The sequence below is a fragment of the Lycorma delicatula genome, chromosome 12 (assembly GCF_047948215.1).
Source record: "Lycorma delicatula isolate Av1 chromosome 12, ASM4794821v1, whole genome shotgun sequence".
Taxonomy (NCBI): Eukaryota; Metazoa; Arthropoda; class Insecta; order Hemiptera; family Fulgoridae; genus Lycorma; species Lycorma delicatula.
Genome location: NC_134466.1, coordinates 58,705,214 through 58,727,183, shown reverse-complemented (window position 1 = coordinate 58,727,183; position 21,970 = coordinate 58,705,214). Strand labels below are relative to the sequence as shown.

Sequence of the window (21,970 nt, the reverse complement as noted above, 5' to 3'; positions counted from 1 at the left end):
GAGTATTTAATAAGAAGGGAAGACTGCCGTGTGGAAAGTTAAACTTAGCGTTAAGGAAGAGATTAATAAAAATTTTATTTGGAATGTGTTGCTCTATGGAGCTGAAACATGAACAATGAGAAAGTCAAACGGAAAATGAATTGCGACTTTTGAGATGTGGGTGCGGTGCAAAATGATAAATGTCAGTTTGCAAGACCATGAACAAATGTGGAAGTATTAAGAGAGAACAGGAAAATGCTAAACATGATTAAATATAGGAAAAGGAACTGGCTAGGATAATGTATGAGAAGTTGCTTATTATTAGGCGATAGAAGGCTTGATGAATGAAAGTAAAGGAAGAGGAAGGAAGAAATTTTAAATGATCGATAGGCTTATGGAAATGCGAAAATATGTGGACATAGAGAGATTAGCAAAGAATAGAACAAGATGGGAGAGCAGCAGCCATGACAGGTCCTGCACTAATAACAGAATACCATGAATGGATGAAATCTCTTTACATACAGCTTCATTTTTATGTAAAAACCAAATTTGATTAAGGGGGTTGTATAAAACCAAATTTTTATACTGAAAATTTTATTATTTTTCGTAGTAATATTCCAAATATTGCATAATTAACTTATATTAATATTTAAAAATCTTATGGGTTATTTGAAATAAAAATCTCTGCAAGCAAAGTCAGTTAAGTTATATAACACTTTGCCGGATTTTTATATTGCCTTAGGTAGATATTACACGCTTCTTATATAACAAAATTGTGCAATATTAAAGTGTTTTTGTGTAGTTCTGTGGAAAATGTCGCAATATCACCATAGTAACGATCTTCAAGCTATCTACCAAAAGCAGTTCACCTGTTCTCTTCTGAATCTCTACTGGATTCAGTTACAAAAGTCGTTCAGTTTTTTACTGACGTATCGAAAAAAAGTACAGTACTATATTCGGTCGCATGGTGTGAGTGTAGAGGGGAGTGAAAATAAATTTTCTTTACGTTTTGAGGTATGAGGAGTTTGAAAATACCACTCACTTAAATTTGAGTTAAACTCAAATACCACTCACTTAAACTCAAATTTAACTGAATGGTATATATATATCTATATATAATAGTAGGCCTAAAAAAATTATATAGGCTTAAATTTGAGTTTCCTTACATACACACATATATATATATATGATAGTAGGCTTTATCAGTTGTACTTAATAAAGCCTCGTATTGAAGGCAAAACTTTGAGTTGTTATATTTTAAATAATTATCATAATATTGTAAAATGGTTGTTTTTACCTGAAGAATTATAACATGGAATATTTGTGATCTAAAAATATTTTATCTGCATATTTATATTTATTTCTATTATTTGCATATTGACTTATTTGGATCTAAATATTTTATGTCCCTGTTTTATAAGCCTATGTATTAAATTTTGTGGCTCGAAAATCTCCGAAACTACTGGATAAATTTTATTGAAATTTATGCTGTAATAGTGTATCAGACGTTGTGCGTGCGAAAATTTGATGAATATTATTTGAGTTGTTCTTAAGTTATACTCGATTAAAGATCGAAAAAATTTGATCGTGACTTGTTAGAAGCATAGTTTGTTATGATTTTTCAAGTTGAAAAGTTGACGTTCTGCGATATCTGTTGTTAAAAATATTGTCAGTTTTAATATTTATTTTTAATAAAAGAAAAATATTGTAGTACGTTTTTGGCGTGATTTTTTATGGAACAAAAGTTTCTTTTTTTTGGTAAAATTTTAGATTAAAATGAGTTCATACTTTTTCAAAAGGAAACAAAATAAAATAACAAAAAGTCGGTCTTTTTGTGCTGATCCGCGTAAGAATTTTTTTTAGAATAAAGAATATTTATAATCTATTCTAAATAGCGTAATGAGATTGGTGAATTGGTTGGTGAAGAGGAGGGGTAACCTTTAACTGCCGATTAATTTCAATGCTATACATCTAGGCACAGAAAAATACGGAAACATATCAAGCAACCCTTCAACGTTTACGTCCATTTGCATATTTTCAGTTCATTACTATAAATTTAAACACTAATTTTTTTTTGTTTAATTAAAAATATACCAGAGTGAATAATGTTCATGTAAAATAAATTCGTGTGGTAGAAATCAGTTGAAAAAGATTCAACTATAACAATCCTTACCCTACTAAACGTTATTTGTATGTGTGTCTGTGTGTACGTTCCCCATAGCTTAGTACCGGAATTTACCGACCACTAGCGGAAAATTCCGATTCGTTAGTACATGCCTCGTGGTGGTCAGATGTATACTTGTTATATTATTATATATCGATATACCGTATATATATATATATATATATATCGAAGTTTTGGGAAAATTTATTACTTTTTAACCGGATCGAAAATAAAAATCGAAAATATCTCGAAAACAGTCGGTCCTACCGCTTTGAAAATTTTTTCGATCCACTTTACGGTAACCCCATCCGCTCCCAACGGTACCCGTCGGGTAACAATATTTTCAAGTTTCCCTAAGGTACCGTTCGGAAACTGGGGAGAGGGTACGATGGGGTGGCACCGTAATATCTCGGCAACCGCTTGTCCGATTTTCTCAATTCAAACGGCGTATGTATCAGCAAGTCGAGCGCAAACTGTTTAATGCATCGGGTACACTCTTGATCGACCGGATCTTGGTTATCCGGAAATTAAATCGTTTAGCCCTATGTTTTGATTGCACTCGCCCACCGTAAAACGTTGCGATTTCTAGAGTTAAATTTCTAATTTAACTTTCGTTATATTAATTTTCATCATTCAAAAAAAAAAAAAATTTTACACAAGAGGTAATCAATTTTGGACACCTAATAATCCAATTCTGTGACGCCGCCCGCCAGAGTAACCCGCCCCGCAGCTAATATATTAATAAAAATGAAAGGAATTTTATTTTTCAATAGAACAGTAGGGAATTACCGTTTTAATTCCCTACATAAACAAGAATAAACAGGTTTTTTGTTTATTCCAGGAAACTTTCTGCCATTCAAATCTTTTAATGCTCTCTTAAGTTCACATCTCAGTATTGTTTCTCCCATTTCATCTTCTTCAACTTCTTCTTCTTCCTTTATAACACCAGTTTCTAATTAATTTCCTCCGTGTAACTCTTCAATATATTCCACCCACCTATCGACCTTTTCTTTCGTATTATAAATCTGTGTACCATCTTTAACAGATTATTATTTACGGCCATTATAAATTGAATTTAAAAAAGGAAAAGCTGGAATAGAGTTAGATAAACAAAATTAAATGATATCAATCATCCGTATTTAGAAGTCATCGAACGAAATTTCATAACGTTCGGTTAATCCAGCTTGAGGATGTCAAGTAAAACGTTAACTGATAAAAAAAAGTATATATATATATATATATATATATATATATAGCCTTATTACTCGTACCTCTTGAATTAAATCACTCAATCAGGTGATACCAATTATCTCATTGGGCGATTTGACAATCGTTGTTGTTAACTGGTTATTGGATAACAACGTAATGGAATCATCTAATAATACAAGAACATGTGTTTGACTAATTATGGATTGTTCAAAATTCGAATTGCGTGAAATAAATAAAAAAATTAATGTTCATAATTCAGACAAGAAACATTTTTATTTAAACAATGAGTGGACCGTAAAAAGAGTAAAATACGAATTTATAAATGTTCATAAAGAGACTTGCGTTGAAATGACAATAATTTGCATAATAATTACAACAAATATAATATAAAATAGTTAATGAAGCCGCTGGACGGGCGAGTTGTGTACACGGCTGATATTGCGCGAGGACTGCCTGGTCGAGCTAGCCGCCGCGCATACACCCACTACTTAAGTGATAGCACGAGCGCAAACAATATGACAGTTCAGAAATAATAAAAAAATGGGGTTCACCCTCTCTTTTATTAGATTTTGAATAAGATCAAACCCCATCAGAAACTATCTTAGCTATTTATAAGACATTAAATTATATAAAACATTTATCTACCTTTGAGTAAAATTTTGAGGTGCGGGGCCCTCTGAGGTCCTTTTCTCCCTGCTCTCTTTGATGGATTGTAATCAAAATCACATCACTGCTCCATATACATAGTGATTCAGGAGGATAGGGGCAATACTTTGACAACTCATTCTAGAGACTAAAAATAAGAAAAAAGTTCATATAAACATAGGTCCGAAAACGCTTCGTTAGCGAGTTATACAGAGTGAAAGATTTCGCCCGAGTTTCAGTTCCTCCGGGTAAATTAAGGCTGTCTGAAATTCTGAAAAGGTCAATTAAGGGGCAAATTCAATAGTTTTTTGAGCTGGGAAATCGAAAAAAATAGGTCCCATAACTGTATCTCTCTTAGTTTCTATGATATTCCATGTAAAACGCCAAAAATAGGGTCAAAAAACACATTTTTTTACGTTTGACGTACAATAACGTTGTTAAATTGGCGATAAATCGTACATTTTTTAAACATAAATTGTAGAGAATTTAATTATAAGAAGATTGATGTAAATAATGTCAACAAAGAAGAAATAAAATTTTAAACATGTCGACTCTTATTAACAACAAAGGAGACGAAAACTTAGAAGAAAATGTTAGAGAAAAAGAAATGTGAAATGTGTAGGAGCTCCATCAAGTTGGTAATACATTTCAATTCGTTTTGCTAAGGGGATATTTTCTAGCAATATAATAAATATATTGTCGGTTTTGTTGTTAATAAAAGTCGACATGTTTAAAATTTTATTTCTTTTTTGTTGACATTATTTACATCAATCCTCTTATAATTAAATTCTCTACAATTTATGTTTAAAAAGTGTATGATTTATTGCCAATTTAACAACGTTATTGTACGTCAAACGTAAAAAAATATGTTTTTTGACCTTATTTTTGGCGTTTTACATGGGATATCATAGAAACAGAGAGATACAGTTCTGGGACCTATTTTTTTCGAATCCCTGGACAGGTTAGATTTGCGCTTCCGAGGCATTTTAGAAAAAAAACTGGAAAAGTTTTAGTATTGCTTAGAAGTGACAGAAGAATAACAATAAATATAGAAGGATTCGAAACAGCAGAAGCACTATACTCAATTGAATAGTGACTTGAACGTCGGTATTACACTGTTGGATCGGCACTTTATTTCATTTACTTAATGGAACGCCGATGGCGTTGAATTTAGTTAAATTTTTTGTCGGAATCATACCTACCAATATAAATTTTTTTACCCTCCCGAAAAAAATATTGTTTTTTTTTTTTTTTTTACTAAAAAGTGTTCTATGTCCTTCGCAATACCTTTTAGAATATGTATACAAAGTTTCATGATGATCGGTTGAGTAGTTTCTGCGTGAAAGCGTAACAAACAAACAAATTCACATTCACATTTATAATATTAGTAAGGATTTGTTTTCATTACTATGAAGTTCTGGCAAATATATTTTCTTTACTGAACTTTAAGATTACTGCTTATTGATAACTGTTATTATGGATTGACTTACGGGAATTAGTTAAGAATCCCCTATCATGTGCTTATTATCAAACGATTTACATATGGTTCCATTTAAGTAGCCGATTGTAAATTAATTAGTTGTGGGACAAAAAATTTGATGCGAGCACCACACGACTTTCTTGTATGCCTATTTAAATTTCATATATTTTTTATAAATTTATATATTTTTTTTATTATTATTGAATTATTATTTATCGTAATTTTTTTTTTTTTGCAATCAGAGGTTAATAATTATTAATAAATCAATATATTTAAATTAAAAAAAAAAGTTTAAAAAAAGGAAGGAGATGAAGTCTGATTTGAACCAATGTTCCTTCCCGAAGATCCAAATATTTTATTAATTAAAATTTTATTTAGCTATAACTCAGGAACCAATGAAAATAAATACCACATATGACATATAGTTTAAAATCTCTCATTGAGAGCTTATTACTGCAGTTAAGAAAAAGTCCAAAATCCATTTTTTTTGGATTTTGGGTTTTTTTGGACACTTTTGGTCCAGTAGATTGCAGTCAAAAGGAGATGTGCATAACTAGATATTACAACATTCCTAAATCCAAAATTTCAACATTCTACGGCTAATAGTTTTTGAGTTATACGAAATACATACATACGTACGTACAGACGTCACGCCGAAACTAGTCAAAATGGATTCAGGGATGATCAAAATGGATATTTCGGTTGAAATCTGAAAAACGAAATTTTTCGCGATTACTATATATACTTCCTTGTACTTTTATTTTACTTTTTACTTAGTAACAAGAAAAAAAATATATTTGCTTATTTTTCCTTTTATTTTGTTACAGCTGATTTTCTTCACGTGTGTAAAAGGTTCGATCCACATTTAGTCGAATGTATACAAAATTCTATAAATGAACTGAAGCCACATCTTAGAAAAGGTATGTATTTGATTTAAAGGAATACGCTTAAAATTCCTGTTTAATGATTTTTTAATATTTTTAAATATTTGTCAGAGAATATAAAATATCTGGAAGGTAACCAGCTCGAGGATAAGCTGAAAAATTATATTTTAATCATTAACTTCTCGGTAAATTTTAAATGTAATTTAAGAAAGGCAAATTTAGGTGAAATAAAAAAATGTATTTGGTACTTACAAAAGAGATTTAATAAAAAGCTATTAAGTACATAATTGTTAAAGAATATGCTCAAAATGCCCATCCCTTGCGGTTATACACGCACGGACTCTTTTCAGCATATTAGCAGAAACCTTTTTAATAACTGCATTGGAAATATTCGTGATTAAGTCTGTAATATTGACTTTAAGTTCATCAGTACTGTGAGGATTGTTTTTGAAGGCCTCGGACTTATATAGTCCCACAAAAAGTAGTCAGAAGATGTGAGGTCTGGGGACCTTGGAGGCCATAAGCCCTTGCTTATTATTCGATCGTCAAAGAACTCTTGCAGAAAATCCTTGGTTTCTCGAGACGTGTGACATGTAGCGCCGTCTTGCTGAAACCAGCAATACCGTTCTTGAGGTTCCAGGAGGGACACAAATTGACACACAATGTTCCTGTATACTTCACCATTTACTGTCTGTTCAAAGAACACGGGTCCGACTATACGATGACGAGATATCGCACACCTCACACCATTTTTTTCAGGATGCAAAGATTTGTCTTGTAAAGCGTTAGGATTTTCAACCGCCCAAATTCGACAGTTTTGACTGTTCACATAACCATCGAGATGGATCCAAGCTTCATCGCTGAAAAATACTGTGTTTAAAAATTAAATTCCGTTATCGTTTACGAGAGACCTAAATCGACGGCAATATTGCAATAGCTTGTTTAAATCTGGAGGCTGAAGCTCTTGGACTAATCGTACGCGATACGGATACAATTTCAATTTTGTAGCGGCTTTCTGAACACTCGAATATGACAAACCGACTTGCGTGGAAAGTTTTTGTAAACTTTTCCGTGGAGAATTGAGCAATATTATTTCACATTCTCTAAAACGTCATCTGTCAATCGAGCTGGTCGATCGCTACGTTTTCTGTCGTAAACCTGTCTCTCGAAATCGGTTTGCTAGCCTAGAAACTGACATTTTTTTTGGCGGAGGAACACCAACAAATTTAATTTGAATATGATTATTTTACACTCGTGTACGATTTCGTAGCAAAATATTGTTCAAGAATGAAAACTTGTTGTTCTATGGTAAAAGACATTCTGTTCGTAAAACGACCGGAAACGGCACAGAAGTTTACACAGCTCAAGGAGAATCAACTCACATTACCGTATCTATACCGGTTGAGCAGCGCTACCAACCTCGTGTAACAAAACAAATTTTCCTTTCTTAGAAAAACATTACCAGACGTTATCAATTGGGTAACAGGACTAAAAAATCACCCAGTAGTTAAGATGTTAGAACTTCACTTCTACTTTCATCGATCTTACCAAAGTTTTTGACACGGTCAATCATAAAATTTTTCTAAAGAAACTATACAAATATGGAATACGAGGTATAACACAAATTATTGCTAAGTTATCTAACTGACAAAGTACAAAACTGTAAAAATAAATAAAACAGAAAACAAATTTAAACATAGGTGTTTCTCAACAACAATACTAGGACTACTTCTGTTTCAAATATACAGAGTGTCCCATATAAAACGCAACCCATCAATCACTCATCCATGAAATTTCAAAAGTCAAGCTTACTTCCCTACTCGTTACTGAAATGGACTCGTCCAACATCCGAACATCGCGGCGACGCATTTGAACACTACCGATAGTAACAACAATGCAATCATAACGTTCAGTGTATTGCTAGAGACAAGATGGTGTTTTCGCTAGATGAACGTGTTTTCATTGTCGAGTCGTACTTCAGTACAAAATCAGTGGTTGCAGTGCAAGATTTGTTTCGCCATAAGTACCCAGATAAACCAGTTCCTAACAAAACATCAGTATTAGGGTTAGTCGCAAAATTTAGAGAGACCGGTTCTGTTAATAACAAGGAACACAAAAGATCTGCGTCAGTGTTGAATACAGATACAGTCGCTGAAATCAAAGACCGATTACTCGCCTCGCCAAATAAATCGATCAGACGTTTGTCTGCTGAAATTAATTTGTCTAAATCGACTGTTATCGCATTCAAACGGTTCCTCGACTTCTTGAGCCCGACAAAGAAAAACGGCTACAATATTGTCAACGGTTCCGTCGATTTCTGCGTGAGGGAATTAATGTTATGGATTCGTTATTTTTCACAGATGAAGCATAGTTTCATTTGGACGGCTACGTAAACGGCCAAAACAATCGAATTTGGAGTGCTGAAAATCGCCACGTTTATCACGAAAAACAATTACACCCGCAGAAGTCGGGCGTGTGGTGCGGGATATCGCGCAAGAAAATAAACGGTCTTATTTTTTTCGCGTACACCATTAATGCAGAACGATATCAGGATATTTTATTTCGGTTCATTGCACTCATGGAAGAGGAAGGTGTGGTGCGGGATATCGCGCAAGAAAATAAACGGTCTTATTTTTTTCGCGTACACCATTAATGCAGAACGATATCAGGATATTTTATTTCGGTTCATTGCACTCATGGAAGAGGAAGACAGACACTGTTGGCTACAACATGACGGTGCGACATCGCACTACGCAGGTTCAACTTCTGATTTCGTTGAGAGGAATTCTTTGGTAATCGTGTTATCGGTCGAGGCTTGTGGCCACCAAGATCTCCAGATTTGACTGCGGCGGATTTTTTTTCTACGGGGTTACCTCAAAGAAAAAGCCTACAGCAACAAACCATGAACACTTGAACGATTGAAAGTCAATATTGAACAAGCTGTATTAAATATACAGCCACAAACCTTGAAAAAAGTTGCAAGAAACGCTGTAAAAAGAATTGAAACTTGTATTCAAGAAGATGGCGGCCACTTCCAACATTTACTCTAAATGTAAGGTAATGGATGGTAATAATAAAAATTAAATTTACATATGCCTTTTTATTATTTCAATACCTACCAACATAAGGTTGCGTTTTATATGGGACACCCTATATTTGAATGACATCTTCGAAATTCTAGCTGAATTATGCATTCTCATTTTCGCCGATGATGCAGTAGTATTAAGCTCAAAAAAAATCTGGCGAGAAACTTTTGAAAAAATGAATACGTGTGTTGCTCTTGTAAATGGATGGTTAATTAAAAATCAATTAACAATAAATATTGGAAAGACAGTCTTTATAGCGTGTTCAAATTGTTCTACTACAAATTACACCAAAGTTTCTGTAAAAATTCAAAATCGAGAAATAAAATGAGTTCAGTATAGAAAATATCTCAGAATATCTATAAATTCGCATTTCAGATTGAATGAACGTACAGAAAACTTAACCAAAAAGATGAAATACGTACTGTTCATGTTTGCAAAACTCTCGAGGCTTTAAGACTTAAAGATTTCACTACGGATTATTTAATAATATAGAAAGCTAATAATAGTAATAGCTTGGGGATCAGTGTATGGTAACGTATTAAACTCATTATCAAAACTTCAAAACAGAATTTTGAAAAAGTTAACAAATAATGGAAAAAATACTATTAAAGAACCCTCTGTCAATAAAACAAAACTGTATTATTTATGCGTTAATCTTTCTATATGAAAAGCTAAAAAATAAATTTCTGACATCAAGTAGCACTAGCAGAAACAAATCTCTGAAATTGCCAATTATCAGATTGAACATGCGGAAAAAATCATGTATATTTTGCTACACTGCATTTCAATAGACTGTCCAATACATACAAAGCGTTATCAGTCAAATCCATATTACTGAAGAATAAAATAAAAAATTGGATTTTAAAGATTTTTTGGTATTGTTCTTGTAAGATTTGTAAATCTTACAGCAGAATTGATTCATTCACCTTATTTACAGAGATGTGTCATGTTACATCTGAGTACCTCACTCTCTCTCTCTCCTTTTTCTGTTTAGCCTCCGGAATTACCTTAAGGTATTACTTCAGAGAATGGTATGTATGAATATAAATGAAATGTAGGTCTTGTACAGTCTCAGGTCAATCATTCCTGAGAAGTGTGGTTAACTGAAACCCAACCACCAAAGAACACCGGTATCCACGATCTAGTTATTCAAATCCTTATAAAAGTCTGTACTAGGATTTGAATCTTAGAACTCTCGACCTCAAAATCAGCTGATTTGCGATGACTATTTCACCACTAGACCAACCCGGTGGGTTACATTTGAGTACTTGAATAAATTGTATTGAACTGTTTTGGTTCGTAATCGGGTAACGCGTATGAGGTCGTAATTGTAACGGGAATTGAAGTTGAATCAGCTATGACCTATCACGGATCCGTTGATCATTCTGTCAACATCTTTAATCAGCGATGTCGTTTATCTCTCTCTGGCCTTGCCGTGCAATTATGGTCTTTTATGTGAACTGAAATCTGTGAATAGTGGATTATTTTTTATATTTAACATCTTCATGTATAATGTTTATCTTTTAAATAATTATGGATTTATTAATCATATGGACTTGAGGCACTTTTTTTTAATTTTATAATTAATTTTACATATTCGAGGTGATTTATGAACCGATCAGAATAAAAGATTTATTTATGTGTTGTATAAATATAATGTTTAAAAACAAATCTTCATATAATTCTATAGAAAAATATACATTCAGTTTAAAATTATTTATTTATTTTTTAAATCGTGTTCGATTATCTAATGGTTCGGTTTTTTGATGTTCGTACTACTTACGCTCAATTGTAGACATCTGAAAGTACAGACCTGTACTTACGGTTATGACGTAATATCGATTCTTGTCGTGTGTTGGGTAGCTAAACTGTCACGTCCAATTTTGGGCTTGACCTTACTAGTGTCATTATCCAATACAGGTGCTAGTGATGCGACTAAAAATAAATTGCTATAATGAACGACAACATTTATATTCAGTTAACAATTACCAATGTTGTAAACTTTCAGATCGATAGACTCGCTTGTTTACTTTCTATTACAACTTCTTTATTATTCCATTATAAATAAGATATCAGTGTAAGAATCTTTGAAAATAGTTTGTTATCATTTCAATTATTCTTTTTTATTTTAGGTTATGAAATTTTTACCGACTTACCGAAGAAAAGTACGGTTACTTTCGATCTTACAGTGAAAGTGGGGGATGAAAATGAATTTTCTTTACGTTTTGAGGTATAATAAGTATGAAAATACCATTCACTTAAATTGGGGTTTCCTTCCGTGTATATAAACATGTCGTGACTGATTTATAATCAACACCCAGCAAAGACTACTGAAGCTAAACTAATGAAAATTTGTACACATGTTCTTCTTATATTATGAAAGGACTTTTTGAAATTCCTAGTTTAAAGGGTTAAATTGGAGTAACAATGAGATATCAACTTGATTTGTGGTGTGTGAATATCTAAAAATATATATTATATTTTCCATACTCGCATTTCAAACCTGAATTATCTTTTGGAGAAACCCAGGTCACTAAGAATAGTTTTTTAAAAAAAGATTTTATTCAGAATATGCCTAACAAGCCTACAATAATTATTAAGTAAAGCATTTTAGGATAAACAATTTTACATCTAACATTTAATATAATTTTTTCATTATTTTTAAATAGTCCAATTGTTCTGAAAATTAGAAAAAAATATACAAATGTATCATGTAAAGGAGACATTTTGAAAAATGTATGTGTAATAATACTACACATTCTTCATGTCTAATCAAACAGAAAACAGATTTCTAAATGTAGAAATCGGGTACATTTAGCTATTTTTTTTAGATTTCTCTCCTTTAGATTTTATACCTAAATCCAGAATTTGGTTTTTCATTCTTTAGAACAAAGTACTATCCTATGTAAATTATAAAAACCATTTATTAAAATTTTCTTCTAATGAACGTTAAAACTAATTAATCTTTATGAACTACTCATTATTAAGTCATCACAAAATAAACATATATATAAAAAAGAAAAAACAGTTTTTATTATTAAAAATAATAAACATATTTTCACCTCAAATGATGACATCTACCTTATTTAATGGAGATAGTTCATTGTTTCACCTGAAAGTGATACATAAATTTGTTGATTTTCACTATATATCTTTCTTATTACTGTGATGCATGTAAACCATCTGAGATATGTGTCACTAATTAAAGTAGTTTGCTGTAACAGTTAGGTTGTTCATTATACGTAATTACTTGTTTTTAAGTGGTACATTTGTATGGATAACATAACTTACATTTCAGTCAGCTTGACAATCTAATTTTCCAACAATATATTTGGCTCAGTAGGCAAAGACAAAGGAAATCACTTCATGTATTCTTCTTCTTAGTAAATTTAAAATGTTTGTTATTCTTTGGAATGGCTGTACCGTTTCAGTGAATGACTATGTCCTGGCTGAAGTTACCTTTCTTTTCTTGTTTAGCCTCTGGGAATTACTGTCCAGATATTACTTCAGAGGATGATATGTATGAGTGTAAATGAAGTGTAGCCTTGTACAGTCTCAGTTTGACCATTCCTGAGATGTGTGGTTAATTGAAACCCAATCACCACAGAACACTGGTGTCTATGACCTAGTATTCAAATCCGTATAAAAATAACTGACTTAACTAAGACTTGAACGCTGGAACTCTCAACTTCCAAATCAGCTGATTTGAGAAGTTGTGTTCACCACCAGATCAACTTGGTGGGTTGACTGAAGTTACCTACAATATTACAACAACGGCCCTTGACATACAGTAATTGCAGGTAAATAAGTTTTTCAGAACTCCATAAGTAGTAGCTTACATTTAGATAGCTCACATCAGTGAGTAACTATTGCACTCATGTTATTGATATCTGTCTTAAAAACTTCATTAGTGCTGTAACAACCTAATTTATAGTAAAACAATATATTTGATCTGCCTTTTATCTTTAATTAATATTTTGGTTTTGCCAAATTTGTTATGTTTGTGAATTTCAAATTGTTCAAGTTTGCTGAAATCTTGGTTTATATATTTTATGGATAAAATTTTCATGTTGGAGTCATTTATATTTACACAGCTTTATACATGTCATCTCTATGACTATTTTACAAATCATGATTCTGGTATTGTGCGAAGTAGCTATATGTTCTTTATATCTATATTTGAATGCGCATCAAGACCTCCTGCCATATTATTAACTGAAATCATTGCAGTTTTAATTTTACTTTGTAGTCACTATTTATCAAAATGTATTTGGTTAACTTTGTTTAAAAAGGACACTTAAATTAATCACTGTAAAATTTAAACTTTTTTCATATAAAAAAAATTCCTTTTTTAATGTTATATCAGGAGTAGTTGTCACCTACATTCTTGCTAACCCAATTAGGGCCATTTAGTAAATCAACTGCCATTTACTTTGGAGTCACTATTTATCAAAATGTGTTTGGTTAGCTTTGTTTAAAATGGACAATTAAATTAATCACTGTACAGGAAATTCCTCAGATAATTCCATATAGTTTAGCAGACATATTTTTTTTAATTTAATTGGAAAATTTAAACCTTCTTCATATAAAAAGATTCTTTTTTAATCTTATATCAACGACAGTTGTCACCTATGTTCTTGGTAACCCAAATAGGGCCGTTTGGTGAATCGGCTACAAGGGTAGTTAAGAGTGACGACTAAGATGGTTGACATTGCCTTAATAAGTCAATCTGATAAGAGCTGGGTCCACCCAGTACTCTAATTCTCAAATTGATTCCTAAAAAAAACTCTTCTGCTTCTCTAATAAAGAGTTTGGAACCTCAGCTGAGGTTAGGTGTCAGTGCTTCCTGCATTAATTGTCTTCTTTTTCTTGTTTTGTTGTCCCTATCTTTCTCTGTAAATGATATTCTGGGCTGCAAGCACATTCATTTTTGGCTTCACCCTACAATGATCAGTACCTGATTGGTTAAGGTGATGCATGATATTAGTCAAATACTAATAATATAATTGGATGCTATACCTCAATCCTTTCAGCAGCATTGATCAAATGAGTCTTCCTATTAGTTGCTTTGATCAAATGGTAGCACAGTAATTTTATATTGAAAAGACAAAAAATTCCAACTGCTTTGAATAAGCTATTTATCTGGGTTGAAGCCAGCTGTAAATTGGTGGATCTGATTGACTGTTAGATAGGCCTTCCTACTTACACGTTCAAGTTGAATTTATAAAAGATTGTTTTACAAATTTTTTTTTCACCTTTATGTTTCTATAAAGTAAATTATTATTACATACCGATTGTAAATTAAATATTTCTCACAAAAAAAAGAAAAAAAGATGATCATCTTTCTAGAAGGACAAGACCCCATTGAACAGGTTAGGAAAACAACTGGCCCACTGATTCAGCATTTGCTTTGTTAACAATTGTGTCACTTTTTTCACTGTTTTCCTCTTTTTACAAAAATTTCTTTGTAGATTCCTTTCTCATTTAAAGATGTTTTATGAAAATAAAGGGTAATTTAATTAATGACTTATGTTAATATAAAATTTTTGTTTTTACATTATTATGAAGAGGCACATGCCCTAAATATAAATAAAATTCTCCAAAAATCTTCATTTTTGTTGTTTTTACAATAATTCTTTATCATTTCCTCAAGAATTTGTAATCATAAACTTTTTTTTTTGTAGCTAGTGAGCTAAATGAATTGTAACCATTGTTACATGTAAGATATAATTATAGTATATTAACAAAATAATAGTATATTATTTTTAGTTAAAATAAGTATCAGATTGCTAGTAAAGTCCACCTACAGACATATTAATCAGATTGAATACCTGAATTCCATAAATGAAGTGGAAAAGAATTATCCATACTGGCTGGATTCCAGGTGTAAACCAATAGTAAATGAGCTGGATCTACACGTAGAAGTCAGATAATATTTTAGTTGAGTCTGGTCCATACACTATATAACTGTAATTTATCAAACTATATCTGCAAGCTGTATTTGTCAACAATACAAAACTAACTTGTACTTTCCATGAGATATAAAAAGTAACAAATCATATTGTACATCTTGTTTTTTTTTTAAGCTAAGTCTGTTCTTGTATAAACCAAAGCTTTGTCATCCGTATAGGATGTTGAAAATGATTTCATTATAATATCTTTATATTTTCTATCCAATTTTACCATTAAAATAATGATGTATATTATTTCAGGTATTCCAGAAATGAATGTACCACCTTTAGAACCATTGTTAATAAAGGAGCTGGTAGCTGCTCAAAGTAGTGGTCTTAAGATCACCACTGAAGATCTTAAAGTTCATGGTTGTAGTAATTTTACTATCAAAAAATTGTTGTAAGTATAAAATGCAAAGTACTTGTTTATTTTCATTTAGAAATTAAATCATATCATATTACTATTGACAGAAGATAACTTTCTTTCTTTTTCCTGTTTAGCCTCCAGTAATTACCTTTCAGAGGATGAAATGTACGAGTGTAAATGAAGTGTACAATCTCAGTTTGACCATTCCTGAGATGTGTGGTTAACTGAAACCCAACCTCCAAAGAACACCACGATCCACAATCTAGTATTCAAATTTAACTGCCTTTACTAGGACTTGAATGCTGGAACTCTCGACTTCCAAATCAGCTGATTTGGGAAGACGTGTTCACCTCTAGACCAATCCGGTGGGTTGACAGAAGATAGCTAATCAGAACTTACTAAACTCTATTAAAAAAAATAATTTAACAAGCAAAGAATATATGATTAAAATCACATCTGCTCATTAAGAAAATAGACTGAATCGACATATGGTGCAGATATTTATGTACTTAGGAGTTCTTCAGTAGATCTTGACTAAACAGACTGGAATTCTCAGGATTATCTATGGTCTAACTTGGAAATCAAAATATTAAAAACTGATTTTTTTTTTTTTTTACTTTTTTGGCTTCATAGTTATACAGATGTAGATGTACAGTATAGAATTTAAGGGAAAGTATGCTAATTATGTCAAATTCTGCATGTTAGGGTTTTTGCACATTTTGATGTTTCTTGACCCCCAAAAAAACAGTTTTAGCATTGAAAAATTCTGTAAGAATATATGTTCTAATAAAATTTGGTACATTGATTCTGTAAATAAGGCATTGATGCTAATTTTATTTTTATCACAATCAGTCAAGGAAGAAAGGGCTCCATATTTCAAAATTCTACATAAAGGTTAGGTATATTTTTCAAATAATTTAATTCCTCTAAGGTAGCTAAGATAGTTTCTGATGGTATAAGATTTTATTCAAACCTTCATTAAGAGTGAGGGCAAAAAAATTTTTTTTTTCTTAACTCAAAGTCACATTCTTGTACTAATTAAATGATTTCATATTATTATAATGCCATTTTGGTTAAGAATTTGGCCAATTTCACAGGGATGGGGTATAATAAACCTAAATTCTTTTGTCAGTTATCGTTTTTGTTTTGATATCTTTAGATGAATTAACCAATTGTAATGGAATTTGATATAATAATTTCTCTAGTTTGGACACTGATACCAGTTAATTTTGATTACAATTGATCAAGGGGATGGGTAGATATGATCATCATGAATCTCATATTTCTAAATTTTACTCTAACCATAATTTTTTTACAAAATTTTCTACTTGCATGATTACATTCTTGTTCCACTTAATTTTCCTTTTAAGTACATTAACTAACCTGAAAGTTTGTTCCTGTCTTTGTCACCAAACTGTCAGCTGGCTTAGGCAGGATGGGCGAGCAGGGTTTGTTGTACTATCTAACCAGATGACATCGTCCAATTTCTTATATATGACACACTGGTATATAAAATGCACAACACACAACACACTAGTATAATACAATGACTAGTACAGTAGACACAGCAGTTGGTGAGGGACAAACTTTCAGCTCACGTATTGTAGTCTGTGGAAGGTAATACACCTCAGTAACCAGAGTTACCAGTTTTACTGGGAAAGTTATGCATTTGATAACCTCCTTTTTTATCAGGACAAAGTTTTTTAGTTTAATTTTTATTTAAAATATTAATAAGTCCATTAAAAAGATTTGTTCATTTGAAAATTACATTTGCAAGAAGCTCTAATGATTTAAGACATTCTAATTATTTATTATATTTGCAAGAAACCTGCATTTTTATAAAAATAAAAAATGTAGAAAAATGACTTTTAGGAATTTCTACTGGTCATTTGTTGTGGAATTTTTGAATATATATATATATATATATATACATATATATGTATTATCTGCTTCGTTAAATATTAAACAAAACTGTACTTAGTTATGATAGTTTGTTACCAATAGAGGATTTTGAATGTTTCTACTACATTTTCATACAACAGTTTGACATCACTGTTAGCACTGATTTGATCAGCAGATTTTTATTCAATTAAATCTACAATTGAGTGCAACGAAAGAAATCTTTGCTAGTAATTTTTTATTGATGAAGTAAATATAATGAAAGTTTTTCTTTAAAAGATCAACGCTTTATAACAATTTACTAATTTCTTATTTTAACTTTAACCAGAAATCAAAATTTGGTAAGTATTTAATTATAAAAGGATAAAATTTAATTTCTCTTATTTTATGTTTATTTACTATGTACATTAGAACATTTACACTTTACTATTTAACGTTTGTATTATTTTTTATTATAATAGTGCTTCAAATTTGTACTGTACTATTGTAATTATAATGTAACATTTGTGGTTTATTACTGAATATTTTCATATTTTTAATTTTTGTGTGGAATTGTAGAAATAAATTGAACTGATATTTATTCCACCAGTTCCCACGATGAAGAGAATTTTCATCTTTTATTTGGAGATCCGTGGTTTAAATTTTGAATTCTGGTCCAGGCATAACATTTTATAGGTGTAATTATGTTCTAAACTTCATTCCTTTTCATAGGTTAGTGTAATTTGCCAGGAATATCACCTGGCAATAAAAATATAACAATATCCAGTGTTTAAACTCGTGTTTCATTTCCTCGTTAATATTTTATAAATAAGAATATTAACTCCCTTCTTCTTTTTCGTGTAAAGTATGTAAGTTGTTACAATTCAGTTGGCCTTATTAACAGCTGATATTTTATATTAATAATGTAACAATGTATCTAATTCTAACATTGTTTAGTCCAAATTTACACTTTATACAGTTAACATGTACATACAGTAAATTACATACATTCTTCAACAATATAATAGAAATTAAATAAAAATGTGAAACATATAATGATCATTATAACTTATGAAAATATATTCTTTAAACATAACTGAACAATGTATTTTATTTACTACTAAATATGAACCAGCAAGGTTAATAGATAGTAGTAAATATACCTAACCAAGGTATGGCACCAAGGTGATTTTATTTGAACTTACTTTTGGTCCCTTGAACGCTGTTATTGAAGATTCTACAATTCAGTACTTGCAATAATTCATATTATTATATCACTTTAATTTATTCATATTTAATTTATCTTTAAATATTATTATTATCAAAGAGCAATTGCTATACAGAGAGATTAACTTTAATTTAATTGAGAAATAAGTGAAGAATGATACGTAAAACATAACATTATTTCAAGTATTTTATCAAAGTGTTTTTTAGGTATTATAGAAATAATATTAATAAACTAGTTTATAATAATACAGGACCAATGCCACCATCAGAGGAATATTTTTAATTAACTGTCCTTTCTACAGTAGTAATTTATGTCACCATAATTATTGTCATTTCAGACATTGTAAAATAGAAAGAAATATTTCTTGTTATAATCCCATTAAACAGTGACCCAAAAGAAACTAATAGTAACTTATTGAGACAGGTTTTCTTGCATGAAACAGAAAGGAGCTCACATCAAAATGAAATCAGGTGTATTGAGAGTGGACCTAATACAAGGTCCTCTGATATTATTTGCAAACAAGTTTTCTTCAAATATTACATATAATGATCCTACATCTATTTCAGAATTAAAAATATGACAAAAATGGTTTAAATAAAAAGAATAGTTCAGAATTTAAACATTTTGATCAAGATAGAAAAAGTCAATTGGAGAGAAGATATATCAAAATGTTATTGTTGATTCATTGATTTATACATACAAATTGTCTGAACTGGGTAGTGAGCATAATCATGTATTTGATATTGACAGAAATGGCAAAAGGTGGTTGAAATGACTTTATCGAATTCTATTGGTCTAAGAAAAAATTGTTATGAAGTTTTTAAATGTCTTCTATTCATTAATAATAAGTATAAATTTGATTTTACTGTAGAGAACATAAAACAAATCTTTATTAAAATTACCTTTTGTGATGAAATATTATTTTGAATCCTTATATATTTATAATAATGTAACAAATATTAATGTAAGATTTTTATTGAATTTACCATTTTGTTTGAATTCACATCATTTTCAACTGATTATGAAGAGTGATTTTGGTTTAAAAACCAAAGGCTGAGTGATTATGTCGATCAATTTACACTGTTTGGACCAGATATAATAGAATTAATAACTGAATATGGACATCTGGACATAAACAGTTTCTTAATGATACATCATTTGCTGTTATTGACAACTATAATGCAATTGAAAGCCATCCTATTGCAATAAATGCTATCAAAAGATTTCCTAATATAATTGTAACATTTATTAAAGACAAAATGGCTTTGTAATAATTCAGACTTATTAGAAATATTCAAGGAAGCTTACATCAGAGGTTTTTGTTTGTTCATTAAAATATCATTGACATCTATTAGTATAAACAACATAAAAGAAGAAGAATTTTTTCAAATATAATCACATTACACTTCTGTTTCAGTTCACTCTAGACTTGTCTATAAATTGAAATTTGCTAATAGCTTTCCTAATTTTGATCAACTACTTGATTGTCAATTCTTTCGGTGCTTCTAATACTTATACTACATCAGATGAATACAAAAACAAGTATGATGGTGATTATGTTAAAGATTCATTGATTATATTAACAGGACATCAAATAATTGTAGACTTTAAGTTAATGATGGTAAAAAATTAAATTGCCAAAAATGATCAAAGAATCTTTAATAATTTTTAGAGAAAGCAACAGTTTTATAATAAAATTATTATTATAATCTGTCATTATAAATATTATTATATTTCAAAATTAATATAAATATTATTAATAAATATTTATAAATATTAATAATAAATATTAATTAATATTATTATATTATTAAATTGCAGTATGATTCTGATATCTGTAAAATTAAATTGAATGGTTGGTCTTTTGGTAAAACTGGAGGTTTACTAGGTATTTACAATAATGAATCTATTGATGATTTCTCATTTATAAATAGTACCGTGATTCAATCTGTCCAGTTGTGATTCATCATGGTGGGCAGACGTCTGGAACCCAAGTTCAACAACTCGATCAGCTACCACCTTTTAAAATGATTCCTTACCGAACAATCTCTTCTTATGCAGTAGGCCATGGCAGCTTAATTACAATTTGTCATGGCAGGCAGAGATCTAAACCTTCAGTAAGGCTTATCTCGCGCTTTGTCTGTCTTGCTAACAAAGCTGTTCATCTGCAATTTGTATGATTTGACTTCCGTCATTTATCACAACTTTTAAAAGATTCATGATGATTAGGGGTATACCTACTCAAGTCTTTTCTGACAACAATTCCAACTTCCATTGTGACAAAAATATCGTTCATAATTTATTCAAGTTTTAAATTGAGAACCTCTATCACCAGGACACTGTTTCATTGAATGTTCATTCACATCTTTACCTAAGTCCAGTTACAAAAAAATTCCAGTTAACTGCTTAGGCCGTTTGCAACTACTTCAAAATATCATGCAATCTATTTGCAGCAATGTCATTTACTACATAACCTTTCTGTTGGAGATTTAGTGTTGATCACCAATGAGAATACTTCACCGTGCATTGGAAGCAACTCATAAATCCACATTGTGCAAATTATCCACAACCACAGTTATTCTAGTTATCGTATAAAGTTATCCACATTGTGCAAGTAACACATTATTCAGTTTCTGACAACATAGTAAGATTGTTGATTTAGATACTTTAGTCAATTTAGAAGACCTGAGCATAAGTTGTTTACTACCAATCTCTAATGATTGAGTTTACTATTTACATACTTTATTGTTGTTACAATTTCATTTAATTTGTATCTCATAATATGATTGATTTGATATTTATATACTATTGCTATTGTAATTTCATTGGTTTTTTTTCTAAAATATATGATTATTAATATGTTCGTAAATTTTGTGTTACTGTTTATAACTTAAGCTGCATATTCATATTAACTGCTAGTAATACCATGTCCATATTGCGCTTACCCTGACAGTCTAGTTACTATACTACATACATTCACATATGCATACAACATATACATACATACGCACAACATTGTATATATATAAACATTATTTACATGTAGTTCCTCAGTGGCATGAGTTACATGTCAGCCACTGGATACACCTTCACTCTGAT

The 21,970-nt window shown here is 30.7% G+C and overlaps 1 protein-coding gene across 1 annotated transcript in view; it reads left to right on the top strand.

Moving 5' to 3' along the window:
• Nucleotides 1–21,970, top strand: part of LOC142332723 (protein takeout-like) — a 75,983-nt gene that overhangs the window by 39,550 nt on the left and 14,463 nt on the right. The window contains exons 2-3 of the mRNA XM_075379316.1: nt 6,305–6,397; nt 15,660–15,798. Coding sequence (XP_075235431.1) covers nt 6,305–6,397; nt 15,660–15,798 — 232 coding nt within the window. The remainder of the gene's footprint in view (nt 1–6,304; nt 6,398–15,659; nt 15,799–21,970) is intronic.